This window comes from Ascidiella aspersa, chromosome 1 (assembly GCF_963924565.1).
Source record: "Ascidiella aspersa chromosome 1, kaAscAspe10.2, whole genome shotgun sequence".
NCBI lineage: Eukaryota > Metazoa > Chordata > Ascidiacea > Phlebobranchia > Ascidiidae > Ascidiella > Ascidiella aspersa.
In genome coordinates this window covers 5346658-5363479 of record NC_139447.1, presented here as the reverse complement: position 1 = coordinate 5363479, position 16822 = coordinate 5346658, and the positions used below count along the sequence as shown (strand labels likewise).

Here is a 16822-nt window from a genome sequence, read left to right as displayed (position 1 = left end):
ACTTCTCTAATGTCAAAACACTGAACGCTGCGTTCAATTCCAGTTGGGCTGTTTTACTAATATTTCAACCTTACACATTAGTTAATAAATCGCTTACCTAACAGATTTTTGTCTAAGGGGCGTATATGAATTGTTAATTTTTTAGAAAACTTTGCTCCTTATACTAGCAAGCGGTACATTTTAGAATATAATGTTACATTTCTACCTGGAAGTAACGAACGTACCGTAAGTGAAAGAAAATAATAAACTTCTCCTGTAGGTAAAGAAGTTTTATTTTTGTTTACCGAATTTTTTAATTACATTGGTATTGCCATAAAGCTAACAGACGTTAATGTTGTTATTGCGTTGTTAGTTACTGATAAACCAAACATTTTGTGCAACTTTGGAAAGCTAGTTGCTATTTAAAGATTCGGGTTCGATAAACATTTTTCACGTTAATCGAGCAAAAGAATAATATTCTCGGGGCTGAAGAAGTATATAAAATCAAGTCACATAACAAAACGGAGATTTTATCTAAGTTCAATCAATATACTATGAAAGAGCGCTGGCAGTATGTCGTAGGTATTCAGTGCTTCGTAATATCAATACTTATTAGCATACTTTATACTTTTTAGAAGTAAAATTAAAACATGTCATTCCACAAAAGCAATTTTGCTACGACCGATTTGAAAAAAGAGAGCGAAGATGGAGTCCGAAGATTCTGTTGACACGATAACAGATTGGTCATCACAAGAACATCAACGTGTAAATGAAAAGCCCGATTGTGACGAACAAAGTGACTTCGATCAAAGGGATACTTCAAAGAAGGATATAAGTAAGGATAATCCAACAAAGAAGGAAAAAATGAAAAACAACAATATGGACTTCCGATGTAACATTTGCGAAAAGTTGTTTAAAAAGCGCTTTAAGCTCAATGTACATTTGTCCAGATCTCACTTCAAGAAACACAAATGCGAGGTTTGTGGGAAACTGTTTGGGAGAAATAGCGAACTTGAAAACCACGTGAGAACTCACACTGGAGAAAATCCCTTTAAATGTTCTTATTGCACTAAATGTTTCAAAGTAGCTCAAAACTTGAAAGTACACGAACGAATTCACACTGGGGAAAGACCATATGAGTGCAAAGTTTGTGGCCGGTGTTTTACCCAGGCGGGAAATCTTAAACAACATGAAAGAGTTCATACTGGAGAAAGACCTTACAAATGTAAAGACTGTGAAAAGTGTTTTAGCCGGGCAGAACATCTTAAATATCATGAAAAAGCTCACACTGGAGACAAAACCTTACAAATGTAAAGTTTGTGCTACGTGTTTTACCCAGGCAGGAAATCTTCAACAACATAAAAGACTTCACACTAGAGAAATACCTTACAAATGTACTTATTGCGATAAATGTTTCAACCGAAAATATAGCTTGAAACTACACGAACGAATTCACAATGGGAAAAAAACACATGAGTGAAAAGTTTGCGGAAAGTGTTTCGCTCAAATGTCTAACCTCAAAAGACATAATAAAATACACACCGGAGAAAAAGCTTACAAATGTAAAGTTTGTGGAAGATGTTTTAGCCAGGCAGGAGTTCTTAAAATTTATAAAAGAATTGACACCGGACAAAAGCCTTTAAGTGTGTTTATTGCGTTAAATGTTTCAACCATGCTGGCAACTTGAAAGCACACGAACGAATTTATACAGGGGAAAAACCATATGAGTACAACATTTGTGGAAAGTGTTTTAACCATACAGGAAGTCTTAAAGCTTATGGACCTACTCACATTGGTGAAAAAACTTATAAATGCAATGTTTGTTGAAAATATTTCAGTCATGTAGGTCATCTTAAAGAGCACCAAAGAACTCACACTGGAGAAAAGCCGTATCAATGCAAACATTGTGCAAAGCGTTTTTCCCAGTTGGGACACCTCAGACGACATGAACGAATCCATAGCGGGGAGAAACCTCACAAATGCAATCGTTGCGCTAAAGCTTTTGTACAGTCGAGTGCTCTTAAAACTCACGAACGAATCCACAGCGACGAGAAACCTTTCAAGTGCAAGCAATGTGCAAAATGCTTTCGCTCGTCTTCAGATCTTAAAACACACGAGAGGATTCACACTGGAGAAAGACCTCACCGATGTAAATACTGTGAGAAAAGTTTTGTTCAGGCCGGAAATCTTCGAAGACATGGAAGGACGAACTCGCATCGGAACAAAGTTGTAAAGATAAAACATTTGAAACATTTTTGAAGGACGTCTTAGACTTAAAAAAGACTTTGATTATGTTTATTAATTTCAACGAGAATGTAATTGCAGGAGCCAAAAATTACTAACATCGGGAAAAGTTTTCAAAACAAACCTAGTAGAAAAACGCTTTATACTTCGTTTTAAAGGCACAAAATGATTTTAAATTTGTTTGTTTCTAACATACGAAACAACGAGGAAACGAATTCCATATTAGAAATAAACAATAAAAGTTTCAATAAGCCTTACCAGAGTAAAGAACTGCCAACCATATTACCAGCTGATGTAAACATTAAGCTTAACAAACATTTTTTTAAATATACCTGTAATTGTAAAACAAGATGAAAGCTTGTCAAAGTTACACCTCATTCTGTATTGTATTCCCAAACCTAACAACCTATGCGTTCTTAGTTGGTCATGATTCCTCTTTATGATCCATTTTAATGATATCCCATGACCAGGGTTGTATTGTGTAACTCCATGTATATTTGTTTAGAAACCCTGTAATGATTTTGTGATCTTAAATCCTAATTTAATCGTGAGCTATATATTGTTACGCAAGTTGTTCGTTCTAGATAATTATTATAACTGAACGACAGAGTTTAATCTAATAAACTTTTTTTAAACATCCAAATTGCCAAGTATGAATATTCATGGCCTATTTTTACATTTATTCATAAACTACCCATCCAAAGGCTGTATGTATGTATGTGAAACTAGTCATGCGTTAAATAAAACCATCCATGCGTTTCGGGCGTCTTCTATTAACATCTGTGGAAACTGTCAAATATAATAATAATAACAGCACGACTATCCATAATTTACCAACAATAAATAACCTACGCTAATCCTGTTGTATGTAAAACCAGCTTTGCGCTTTATAAAACGAGCAGTGCGTTTCGGGCATGAGAAACGGAAGTTGTTGGTTCAGACAAGCTGTACAATGTGCATACAGTAGTTGCACATCTGAAATGCGTGCAGTGGCACATAAAGTAGCAATGTGCGATAAAAGCGTTCAACATTGCTTATATTTTAGTGTGTATATTACAGCCATATATAATATTAACCACAGCAAGCTAGTAGTTCCATGCTTTGTATATGAATGCAGTTGTCAACACTGATAAACCATTATAGGACGTTAAAGCCTTAGAGGAAAGTGCAACAGTGTACATTACCCTCAGTAGCTTATGTGTGTTGGGTTGTATACAGTGCTGGTAAATGTGATGTTAGTTGGGCGGTTTACAGGCCAAGCAGTGGACAGGCAGTTCTAATGTCAAAACACTGAACGCTGCGTCAACTCTAGTTGGGCTGTTCTACTATCTTTTTGAACTTTACACATTGGCTAATTAACTTACCTAACAGCTTTTCAAAAAGGGGCGCTTTATGAAGGCAAAAAAGTATTTGAATACCTTGCTCCTTATACTAGCTGTACATTTTATAGTATAATGTTAAACTTCAATCTGTAAGTAAAGAACGTAGGTGAAAGAAAGTGAAAGTTTCATCTTTACTTTGTTACTTATAAGTTGCTAATGAACAAAGCATTTGGTTGAAGATTAGAAAGCAAACTGCTATTGGAATTTCGGGTTCGACAAACATTTTTCATGGTAACCGCGCAACAAAACAATAATAGTCTGATCACGGATTTGGCCTTGAATAATACAAAAATATTAAGTCACATGAGAAAAAGGGATTTACCTTAGTTGCATCAATGAGCAAATCTAACTATATAATACGAAAGAGTATTAGTAAAAGGTCGTTTGTATACAGTGCTTCGCATTAATAGTGAACTATTTGATACTTTTTAAAACTAAAACATGTCAAACCAGCAAAGCGATTTTGTTGTGACGGATTTGACAAAAGAGAGCGATGATGGATTTTCTGATGATTCTTTTGACACGGTTACCGATTGGTCATCACAAGAACATCAACCTGCGAGTGAACAGTCGGATTGTGAAGAACAAATTGAATTGGATCAAATAAATACTGTAAAAAAACAAAGCCAAAATCTTCCCAAGCAGAATACAGAGTTCCGATGCCACATTTGTGAAAAGTTGTATAAAAATCATTACAAACTAAAACAGCATTTGGTTGGATTTCACTTTAAGAAACACAAATGCAAGGTTTGTGGGAAAATGCTTGGAAAAAAAACCGAACTTAAAATTCACATGCGAATTCACACTGGAGAAAAACCTTTCAAATGTGGTTATTGCGCAAAATCTTTCAACTCAGCTTCACACTTGAAACTACACGAACGAATTCACACTGGGGAAAGACCGTATGAGTGCAAATATTGTGGAAAATGCTTTCCTCAAGCACATCATCGTAACGATCACGAAACAATTCACACTGGAATAAAACCTTACCAATGCAAATATTGTGGAAAATGCTTTTCTCAATCGGGAAATCTCAGAAACCACGAAAAAATTCACACTGGGTTACGACCTCACCACTGCCAATATTGTGGAAAATGCTTTTCTCGATCGGGAAATCTCAGAAACCACGAAAAAATTCACTCTGGGTTAAAACCTCACCACTGCCAATATTGCAAAAAATGTTTCACCCTTGCCGCAAGTCTTAAATCACATAGAAAGGTTCACACTGGAGAAAAACCACACGAATGTACATTCTGCGGAAAATGTTTTAGCTATACAGGACATCTTAAAGATCATGAAAGAATTCACACTGGAGAAAAACCTTACAAATGCAAATATTGTGGAAAATGTTTTATCCAGACAGGACATCTTAAAGATCATGAAAGAGTTCACACTGGTGAAAGACCCCATAAATGCAAACTATGTGGAAAGTGTTTTTCCCAGACATCAAATCTCAATAGACACAAAAGAATGCACTGTAAAAAAGAAAGCTTTCAAAAACAAAACTTGTGATTTTTGTAGTATATTAAACAAATGGACTCCTAACTAAATTTTTACGTAATATATATAACACAACAATAGTTGTAAATAGTTAAAAATATATCTGCGAATGGAAATGTGAATATTGCATAAGCTTCGAACATGAATGAACTTCGTGTAACCAGCGTTTCTCAATCTATGGGTCTCGACACAAAATTGAGTCTCTACTGCAGTAGTTCACTTGGGTAAAATAAATGGATGTGTTCTAGGCAAGATATTATAAAAATTAAAAAAAACGGCTCGAGAAACACTGGTCTATGCTTCACTTTGTTCAATAAGGATGTAATCAATTTCTAATATGGATAAAGTAACAAAATTATTTTTTACCCACAGAACCTCTATTCATCTTGAACTATTATTAATATTAAAGCATTGCTCTAAATCGCGAAATCTCTATTTAACCTTGTTCTTTTTCTTGTCGCAAACGTGTTAAATTTAGTGTTAGAAATGTGTTGTTATCTTCTAACGCTGTAATTACTTTCACTTTTCGGTTTTCAATGTATAAGCATTTTTGCGTAAAAACTTTTTCAAAAATAATGCGTTGTGTTTTATAAAATCTGCTAATGGCGCATATATAAAGGTGATTGTTCAATAAACACGAATTCGAGGGGCTGACGTTTTGCAACTAAAACAAAACCGCAAATGACATTACAGAAAAGCATATGAGTGCAAATTATATGGAATTATTAAACATTTTTTTAGACAACACAAAACGATAAAACGTTGAAAATATTGATTGCGTGTTGATTTATCATAATAATGACAGCATACAATTAATTGCGACATCGAGCATATCATAATGAGAGCACTACAATCACTTTACGTGTCAAGCATATAATTACTTACAAACTCCTAAATTCCGGAGAAGGGATTTTGTAATTTCTTTTGCGCCCTGTCTAGCTCGAACCTTGAAAGAGCATGAACGAATTCAGACCATTGTAAAATGTGTTTTAGACATTGGGGATGTCTTAAACATCACGAATAAAATCACATCGGACATAAACCTTATAAAAGCAAAGTTTGTGAAAAATCCTTTGTTCAGAAAGGCAGTCTTGGAAAACATGAAAGAAAACACACTGAAGTATTGGCTTGGAAACAAAGCTCGTAGAAACAGTTCCATTGATACGTAATAAGACACCGGAATATATCCTTCAAAAACCATCGTTTACGATTGTGGATGCAAACTTTATAAAAATGTTGCTAATGTGCAAAATGTTTATTAGTACAACTTTGCTATTTTTGCAATACATTTTATTAGGACGCCTTTTGCAACTATTCGTCATCCGGTGGACTGTTGAGTAGTAATACTATATTTTTTTCGCAACTCTGGGCCCACCTTTTCAATATGGATTAATTATTGTGTTCCTGAAACATACAACGCAAATATAAACGTTCTGTATTCGTTTTACACGCCGAAAGTAACCAACTAGTACAAGCCGAATATTGCTCGGTATATAGGTTACAGCACATAGCGTCGTGATAAAATATAGCATAGTCGACATAGAATTTACATGTAAGTTGGTGCATTAACATTTGGTAAACATTATTATAAAGTGGGTAACTATATGTTTTAACATTCTTTGATCTAAAATTAGTTACATTTGTTTAAGGTTAACTTAAACTTAACTTCACAAAATGACAAAGAGAGAGTGTTTTTTGTAAATCACCTATTGATTAGGAAATTGAGATCAACATATATCCTGCAAGGGTCAAGGTTATTTTAAATATTACTTAGTCAGTGCAACAATACAGCCCAATAAACGAATTCGTGTAGGTGAATTGTGAATGCTCAGTTACTGGATACGGGCTGTGAACCCCTTTAATTAAGGTTGTATGTACAAACAGGATGCAGAATGAAATGGTTCTATAGTTGTGTCTCGACCATAACCTACTGAGCAATTAGCATGTGTAATTTAACGTTGTTTTGATAATACACCAGTTAAACGAAGCTGTTTTGTTTATTCCATATATTAAAATTAGCAGAAACTTTTAAGAAAAAAGAAACATCTTTAAAAACTGCCAAATGACCCCACACATAACTATTTTTCATAATGTAGGTTTAAATTTGGATTTTTCAAACATTAAATAAATTACGCTAAATCTGATTGTGCGTGAAACCATCCATGCGTTAACTAGAGCTAACGGGTGTTACCCAAAATCAGCCATGCGTTTCATGCTCAACGAAGCGGAAGTCATCAGTGTCAGACAAGCTATGCGATGTGTATCGTTGCATTTCTGTAAAGCATGCAGTGGCATTTAGCTTAGCTAATCGCAGTAAAAGCGTTCAGCATTGCTTCTTAAGGTTATATAATTTATTAGTTAAAAAAAATGAAAGCTATATGTATATATATAATATACGTTTGCTTGGAAACTGTAGATGTAGCTATATATATCACATACACCAGTGTACATATGGCAGCTGCATACATCAGTGTAGCCTACATATGACAGTTAACATACAACAGTGTACATATGGCAGCTACATACATCAGTGTATATATGGCAGCTACATACATCAGTGTACATATGGAAGCTACATACATCAGTGTATATATGGCAGTTACATACATCAGTGTATATATGGCAGCTATATATCAACTACCGCAGCTACAGTATTAATCCTTGTATAACGAAATAATTGACAATAACGATGCACCATCATATTGGGCCAGTTGGAGGTAAAAGCACTACAAATGTATACATTACGCTCAGTAGCTTATATACATCAGTACGGCTCATTCAGGAATCTGTAACTTGTAGGATCAAAATAGTAATTTGCACATGCCACCTAAAAATGTATTTCATTGATTTTTTTGTGTTTCAGCTTACAGTATTGCTTACAGTATGCCGACCAAGTAGTGAACAGACTGATAGGATGTTCATAAAAATTTCCGCTGCGTTTCTTCTAGCTGTTTGAAAAATGTAGCAAAATGTTAGTAAACCGCGTTTTAATTCGGAGAGTTTATACCTGTTATAAAAAAGGATATAAACTACTATAGAGACATATTCTGTTTAGGCGATACTATGACGCAACAATAGGATAGCACATTTGATGATTCTATTTACAATAGGGACGTGGGAGTGCGATGAAAATGACGTCACTGCTAAAAGGGGAATTAACTTAGTTGCTGCGGAAAATAATTTGAATAAATATTAGGCTGGATATGATATGACCCATGACGTATTGCTTACTACAGCTATAATTAGGCATTACGTCATACCTTATAACCTACCTAAGGTTTATTTGGTCTAAGTATTTTTCAATTGCTGCAGTTGGAGCCTACATTTAAATTAGGTAATAATATATCCAGTGTCTTAGTTTTGTGATGGTATGAATGTCACTGAACTAAATGGTGATTAGATTTACAGGAACAGTTGCTAGGAGAAAGCATTTAAATGCATTTTAGTTCATTCTTGTAAATTAGGTCGGTCATTTATACCGATAATACAACTGATTTGAAGCGTCAGCTAATTTTCCAAGTTAAAAAAGAATATTTTTTTTAAGGTTAAAAAATTTTAAACTGCAAATTTAGTTTGTAACAAAACAATTGAACGTTTAAAGACTTTGTAACACAGGGAACATTGTGTAAGTAAAACATTCCAACTAAGGAAAGACAAAGTGTCTTGGATCGAATGGAAAGTCAGAAGAATAACAAAAACAACATTGAGTTCCGATGTCACGTTTGCGAAAAGTGTTTCAAAAGTCGAAAACTACTAAAGTCACATTTGTCCAGGTTTCACTTCAAGAAACACAAATGCGAGGTTTGTAAGATACTTTATCCAACACTAAGTCATCTTACCAATCACATGAGAATTCACACAGGAGAAAAACCTTTTAAATGTCTTTATTGCTCTAAACGCTTTAGTCGAGCACAAATCCTAAAATCACACAAACTAATTCACACGGGGGAAAAAACATACGAGTGCAAAGAATGTGGAAAGTGTTTCAGTCAGGCCGGACCTCGTAACGTTCACCAAAGGATTCACACTGGAGAAAAACCTTACACATGTAAAGTTTGTGGAAAATGTTTCACCCATCCAGGAAGTAACAGACAACATGAAAAAACTCACACAGGATTAAAACCTTATAAATGCAAATATTGCGGAAAACATTTCAGCCAGACAGGTAATCTCAAAAATCACGAAAGAATTCACACTGGAGAAAAACCTTACAAATGTAAAGATTGTAAAAATTGTTTTTCTCAGAGGGGAAATCTTCGCAGACACGAAAAGACTCACATCAAGTAACAAACCTTATAGAAATGAAGTGTGGTATAAAATCTTTAAACAATCTAATACACATAAGGAAATAATTTAAAGGGTGAAATTTTATTATTAAGTTTATTTTTGTTTTTTTTTCCAATTTTAAAAAGGTTTTAAAACCGTTTTTTTTTGTGACGTATGTATTTATTTGTAACTAGTTTATGTACAAAAAACACCGCGACATTTTTGAACTTGAATACGATTATTAAACACTTTTTCACGCATTTTGGAAACCTGGCATTTTTTTTTGATTAGAACTTATTATGTATTAAGGTTGAACTTATTCGGTTTTAATGGTTTTAAATCCGATTATATTACAACGTGTAGACGTCTTCCTAAGAGCCACGCAAATTTTCTGTGTATTTTTAAAAACGTCTGAAGACATTTCTAAGACGCCAAGTTTTAGTCAAAGAAGAGATTTCCAGTTGTAAACACAAAATAAAACGATTTCACGACAAGACGTCTTAAATGGGTGAATAAAAACGCTTACGTAAGCGTCTACGTTGATTTTAGGAAGCCGCTACAGACATTAATTCAATTTGCAAGACTATTTTCAGTAGCTTATATGAGGTTGTCTACAGTGCTGGTAAATATGATGTTAGTTACGCGACCTGCCGGTCAATCACTTGATTAATTTCATTTTTATGCTACAAATCAAGTGCGGCAAGCTATGATAATTCAGTAAACTGAAATTTTGGGGCAAAATAGCTAAATAAAATTTGTAACCACAAAAATACAAGCAAATACAAGCTTCAAAGGAGCCGTCTCTAAGTTTGGACCAATGATGTGAACTTTCAGATAAAAAACTATGCTCTAAATCAAATTGGTTTGTGTAAAATATTCTTTGTGTTATAGGGCATATTCTAATTGCTAAATTTAATTTGCTTTCTAACTTTGACATGATTTCTTCATTACATTTAGATAATCCTGTATGCTAATGGTTCAGGTACTGGGTTCACATCATATCAAAGGCTCGGTATATTTATCTTTAGTTGTTTTCCAAAAGGGCGTTCTAATTTAAGTTTTATTTTTGACCAAATATTGAAAAGTGTTTATAAACAACATCCCTTTGTATTGCAAAGGCTTTAGATTTTGCGTATTCCCATTTTTAAAGCTTTTAAATGCAATTCATATTTGAGAAAACGTATTATAATTATAGGACCTGTTTGTATAGCCAAGAAACATTTATTTGAGTTTCGGTATTTAATGCTTTTATTCCTCTATAGAATCTCGGCTCCTTTGCATTATTCCTTTATCTTGCATTCAGTATCGTTAAAACGTATCAACGTGTTTATGAAACCACTGTAAATTAACAACTTGAACTATAGTTACTTAAAGCACTACGGTATTTGCTTGCCAGATAGTTTGCTAAATCGACAAGTCAATATTCAAAAGAACGTAATATGTCCTTCCTTACTACGAATTAAGCTAACCCTAAGTATGGATTTGCATATTTTTTCAGTACCTGTGTCTGCTAAAATTGTTACACAGCATTGTATGAGTGGTGTTTATTCGAAAAAGTTATTTAACGCTTGTGGTTTGTGTTTCTGATAATAGCGTGTTCGCCTGGTAAAGTGTTAAATATTTCACCTTGATACTCTTTTCCTTTCCTGGCCGGTCTGGCAAATCCAGCCGACATTTCGACTCAGCATCAAACGCAGTCGCTCTTGTGCTATATAGTTTCACGCGGCTGCTGGAAAAACGGCGAACTGCAGACACAACGAAAAGCACGCCTTGCTGGCAAACGTGTTTTACTGCGCTGTAAGCTGTTTTATTGAACGCAGAGTTATGCTGAATTTATCGAATGTGCAATAAATTTATAAGCGACCTGACAGCATGTACTTAATGCAACGACAGTTTGTTTGTTTCGATTTAGTGGAGTTTAGATAGCACGGCGGTCATGCCACCCTGTTGTAATATACACTGGTAATTTGGTTAATCAGCATTAAAATTCGATAACACTTTTAGGTTTCAAGCAAAATTGTTGGAGGTTGTGTTAAGACATAGAATAGATATTGTGGGGCGCAGCCACAATGAAAGAATATTTATTGCAAATAAACAAACAAACGACAAACAGCACTTACAGGTACTTACGCGATCTGGACTCAACAATTGAACAGTTTGGACTGCTACTTTTGGCATAAAACAAAAACCCTTTTATACTTAATACCAGATGGCGTTAATTACAATTCATAACAGTTCGATTCGGCGACGCATCGAAAAAAAGAGGAAACTCGGACAATCGACGATAACACGATCAGGCAATAAGCTGTCAATTTGATGAATTCACAGAGGCTGGTGGGACGACGTCACAACCGGCCAGCCTGCTTCATTTGGTTGGCCGGGGTTTCAAGCCGGTAACAATATGGGGCAGCGCAAGCTGCTACAATATCAAATCCCATACAGCAGTAGGTTGGACTTTGAACGTTTTAAAACTTCTAATTCATTTTCAACATAGTCTACTGAGATTCTTACAACGTCTACTAATAATATTACCCATGCAGAATTAACACTTTATCAGACGTAATAATCTAACAAGGGCGTTTAATGGTGCTTGTATCGTGTTTTGTTGTAACAAAATGTGCGCATGACATCTACATAATATCAACAGCGTATGGAATGTATAAATCCTGTGACATTATGTCGATAAGAAGTCACTTACCACAACATGTGGTCGGCGAAGCAAACCTGTGACGAGTTATATCAGCTAGAGTAGATGAAATACTGAAGCCCATAATTTCCCTGACTATGCTAAGCACGTACACAAAAGTCAATATAGTTACTGCAGTGGCTTCGAGCAACGTCACACTGCAAAATGCTCATTCGTCGCGTAACAGACGTTTAATGACTTTCAAGGGCGACAAAACAGTGTTAAAACAAAATGCTACTTATTTTCTCATGGTGAAAAGATGTAAAAGTTCGATATATTTAAGTTAACATTCCAATAACAGGTATTTGTTGATATCTAGTTTAGTTCATAAATATGCTGTTTATGAGTTTCAATTTTGTTCTAGTTCGTGTCATCGTTAACAACAAATTTATTCAATCAATATTACGGAAAAACACCACAGTACTAGTATAACTTGATTTCATAAAATAATGAATTGTACATTGGCTTTAGATATTTCTGTCTTTCGACAAATTGTAAAGAAATTTACTGTACACATTTATTACGAATTGGCGCTCTAAAAAAACGCCAAAGCGAATTATTCTATAATTCCAAGCTCACTGACGAAGTCGCTGTGGCAGAGTTAATTTCGGCCGCCTTGAGTGATGTTTATGTAAATATTTTTCAAAAAATATTTTGCAACTTAAGGGCATTCAGTTGCAACATTTGCTAAGTAACGTGAGTATAACACAAAAACATATGACAGTTTACTTTAATACAATTTAAAGCATGTAATTTATAGGAATTGAGTGGCCATAGTTCTATGACGAGATTTGAATAGATCAGGGAAAATAATTTTAAACATTTCAACGTTTAAATTTGCTAGTTAAACGCTTGTTAATGAATTACAATAATTAACTAAGTATAGAACATATTGCGCTGGCAACATCAAATATAACAATAACGTAGAGATTGTTTGTTGATGCGAGGCTTTAAATAAATTGTTAAAAAAAATTGTCACAACCTATATATAAAAAAAAATTAAACGTAATTTGTTATGAAGGTTATGAAGCTTGATCCGCCAGCTTTATTATATTAATAATATAAAACGACGATGAAGAGGCCTAAAAAACTTTTTTTTAGAAGTAGAAACATGACAAACAACCATAATAGTTTTGGAAAGACAAAGTTGAAAATATGTTCTAAAGACTTTTCGGATGATTCTGTTCCCGCGATGACAGATTGCTCATTATCCAAAAATAAACCTGTAAGTAAAAAGTTTGTGAAAAACAAAGTGACTTGGATCAAATTGAAATTCAGAAGAAACACAAAAGCATGGATATTTTCATGAATCGAGTAATATACAATCGCAAAGGTAAAATCATGGAGTTCCTATGTCCTATTTGCGAAAAGTAAAAAAATTGTATCAAGTTGGTGCTATACAAAGTAGAGGCAGCGGGGTATGAAGTTTCCGCTCCAGACACTATTGTGTTAAACAGTCGCTTCCTAATACAAAGCAATAACAACGCGGTGTGAAATCTGCTGAAGACGCAAAAGCAATCGGGTAACCAGCAATGCATTACGAATGAAGTACTTTAGGTATATATTACCGACCGTTGTGTTAGATTGCCTTGGCTTCTTAGAAGTTGCGAACCACCTAAGAAGAATTTTGACTAACGTAGCGAGTTACAACGTGTAGCGGGCAAGGCGAGTTGTTCACGTTTCTTTACAGTCAAGCTGAGTCTGATTGTGATAACAAGCTATCACAACCATATTTTACGTTTTTGGAAGTTCTGTCATTGGTAATTGTTGGTAAAATTTAGTTACGAATCAGCTAAGAATAGACTAATTTGGCGAGTTAAAACATGAATGTTCTAAAAATTTAACGCAAGATAAGGTTTCCTTGCATTCGAGTTAGGTCACATGTATATTGTTACAATAAGCAATATGGAGCTTGAGAAATTAATTAACCTAATAATCTTTGGAGTATAATGGTTGGAGGTAATAGTAACACGTAGTAAGAGAATCCTTAAGCCCATACAAGTAGGTAGCATTTTGAACGTTTTGAATAACTCTTTATTCATTTTGAACATCTATTCTTATTCTTACTCAGTCTCCTAATAGTATTACCCATACAGAACTAATGGGTTATCAATATTATTTTTGAAACATTCTTTTTAATGTAACAATAGCGTTCATTGAAACTTGTATTCCGTTTTGTTGAAACAAAATGTGCACTTGAAATCTACATAATAACAGCAACATATGGACTGTATAATTCGTGTGACATCATGTGGATAAAAAGAAGTCGCCATCCGCAAATTTTGGGCCGGCGAAGCTAAGCGTGTGTCGAGTAATATTACCTAGAGAAGGGTTTTGTTTTTGTTAGCTATTACCCCTTAAAATAGAGGAACTCCATTCCACGTGTTTTAGGGTTGAAAGACATAACTGTGTTTCCGTCTGAAAATTCTTGAGAAAAAGTTCAGCCCATTAGCGCATAAATGCCTACTCCCAAAATTGCCCTGGCTAACACGTTAAGCACGGTAAATAACTAAAACACATAATAGTTATCAAGATAATTATAGTTACTGTAGTTGCGGTGAGCAAAACAATGGATTCATTTTAGCAAAACAAAGGTCCATTCGTTGCGACATTAATGACTTTCATACGCGAGAAAATAGCGTCAAAACAAAACGTTGGTGATGGTGGAAAGATAATCGTGAAAATGAAAGATGTAATTAATATTTTTGTACATATATTAGCATTGCAAGAACAGGGATTTGTTGATGTCCAGTATAATTTCTTAAAAATGCAAAGCATTGTTAAACATCTTACTGGCTTTTAAGAAATTGCAAAGCAATTTAATTTACTTAGTGGGTTGGTTCGGAATTATCGCTCTCGTCCGAGGCATTCGAGTAATTGTTATGAACGATTGTCATAACCTAAAATAAATATAAACGTAATTTAATTCGAAGTTATGAGGCTTGATCGGCTAGCTTTGGTAATAATTTGGAACGACAATAAAAAGGCTTTAAATTTTTTTCAGAAGTAGAAACATGACGAACAACCCTAAAGGTTTTGGAAAGACAAAGTTGAATATAAGTTCTAAAGACTTTTCGGATGTTCTAAAAGTTCTAAAGACTTTTTCGGATTCTGTTCCCGCGATGACAGATTGTTCAACATCCGAACATCAACCAATAAGTGAAGAGTCCGATTGTGAAGAACAAAGTGACTTGGATCAAATTGAAATTCAGAAGAAACACAAAAGCATAGATGTTTTTATGAATCAAGTAATATACAATCGCATAGGTAAAATCATGGAGTTCCTATGTCCTATTTGCGAAAAGTGTTTCCAAAAGCGTAGGTTTGTTAAAGTACACATGTCCCAAACTCACTTCAAGACACACGGATGCAAGGTTTGTGGGAAACTCTTTGGGAAAAATATCAGACTTGAAAAGCACATGAGAATTCACACTGGAGAAAAACCTTATCAATGCGTTTACTGTGGGAAGTTTTATCGGAATGCAAGGTACCTAAAATTACACGAACGAATCCACATTGGAGGAAAACCACACAAGTGCAAAGATTGTGAAATCAGTTTCAGCCAGAAACGACATCTACAATACCGCGAAAAAACTCACACTGGAGAAAAACCTTTTAAATGTATGGTTTGTGGAAAATGCTTTTCCCAGGGAGAAAATCTTAAAGTTCACGAAAGGACTCATACAAAAGTAATTTGAGCTTGTACGAACAGTTTCATTGGTATGTCCAGTGTGATAAGACACAGACGCATTTCCTGCAATAACAAACAATCATCATCGCGAGAACGAATAAAATAACAACTTTGACAGTGATAAACAACCCCTGACTGGATATATCTTGTTAAATGTGGTTTGTGTTTTTGATAGTTAAAGCTAAAGCTGAATTCCCCAATCCATTATTAAAAACATGTTAGGCGCCCAGTTTGGAAACCAATGATTACTCTTTTACGAACTGCGAGGATCAACAGTTGAAATATCAGTCCATTTTTTGTTTAAATTTTGGGAGCCTTATCTAAGCTACTTATTAAGTAATAAAAGTGGCATATACTTTTACTTTTTTCTTTTGAACACGACTGTTGCGATAACCTCAATATTTTGAGAATACAATCGTAGTAATATTTGATTTACGTTTCACGCATTGTGTTTTTTTTACAATTATTAAACCTAATTTATTTAACAAAACATTTTTCTAAAACGTTTCGGCAAATTCTCATGCCATCATCAGTATAACGCATGTCGCTTTTAACGTCTATTAGGGCCGTTATTTTCACCATTAAACTTATGAACAGATCCGTATATAGTGTTCCAAAACATTTTTCATTTCAATAATTTTAAACAAACTAAGGTGTTTACGTAAACAACATTTTTGTAAACGTGAGACACTCGTTTAATTTTCTTTAACTTTCCCAATTCCAACAACAGCATCAACTATACCCGTACCATAACTTTTAGAAATTATACGTTTCCTACTACCGCATGTCAAAGCATATTACATTAAAATATACAAGAAATTTATATTATCCCGAACACCGCTATATATGCATTAATTATGCCAATTTAAATGTTTTCTCTTTTTGTGGATTTTAAGATTTGTTTGTATCTTTGTAATAACAATATTTTGCTTCCATTTTGCGTAAAAACTTTTCAGTCATCTGAAGCTCTAGTGCTCTAGTAATAGGTGCAAACAAGTTGTATAATTGCTTTAATTTTTCTTTAATGGGAGTTGGTTTAATTGTAGAAGTTCTGGGTAAAGCATTTCCAAATAT

General features: G+C 34.3%; 1 protein-coding gene and 1 pseudogene across 1 annotated transcript; both read left to right on the top strand.

Moving 5' to 3' along the window:
* Positions 1 to 684: 684 nt before the first annotated feature.
* LOC146166716 (uncharacterized) lies at positions 685 to 1666 on the top strand (annotated as a pseudogene).
* A 2731-nt stretch (positions 1667 to 4397) lies between these two features.
* Positions 4398 to 5117, top strand: LOC146166715 (uncharacterized). The gene is made up of 2 exons (XM_083384740.1): positions 4398 to 4509; positions 4678 to 5117. Exons 1-2 carry the CDS (start codon positions 4398 to 4400, stop codon positions 5115 to 5117), a joined length of 552 nt encoding a protein of 183 aa, XP_083240866.1.
* The last annotated feature ends 11705 nt before the right edge of the window (positions 5118 to 16822 follow it).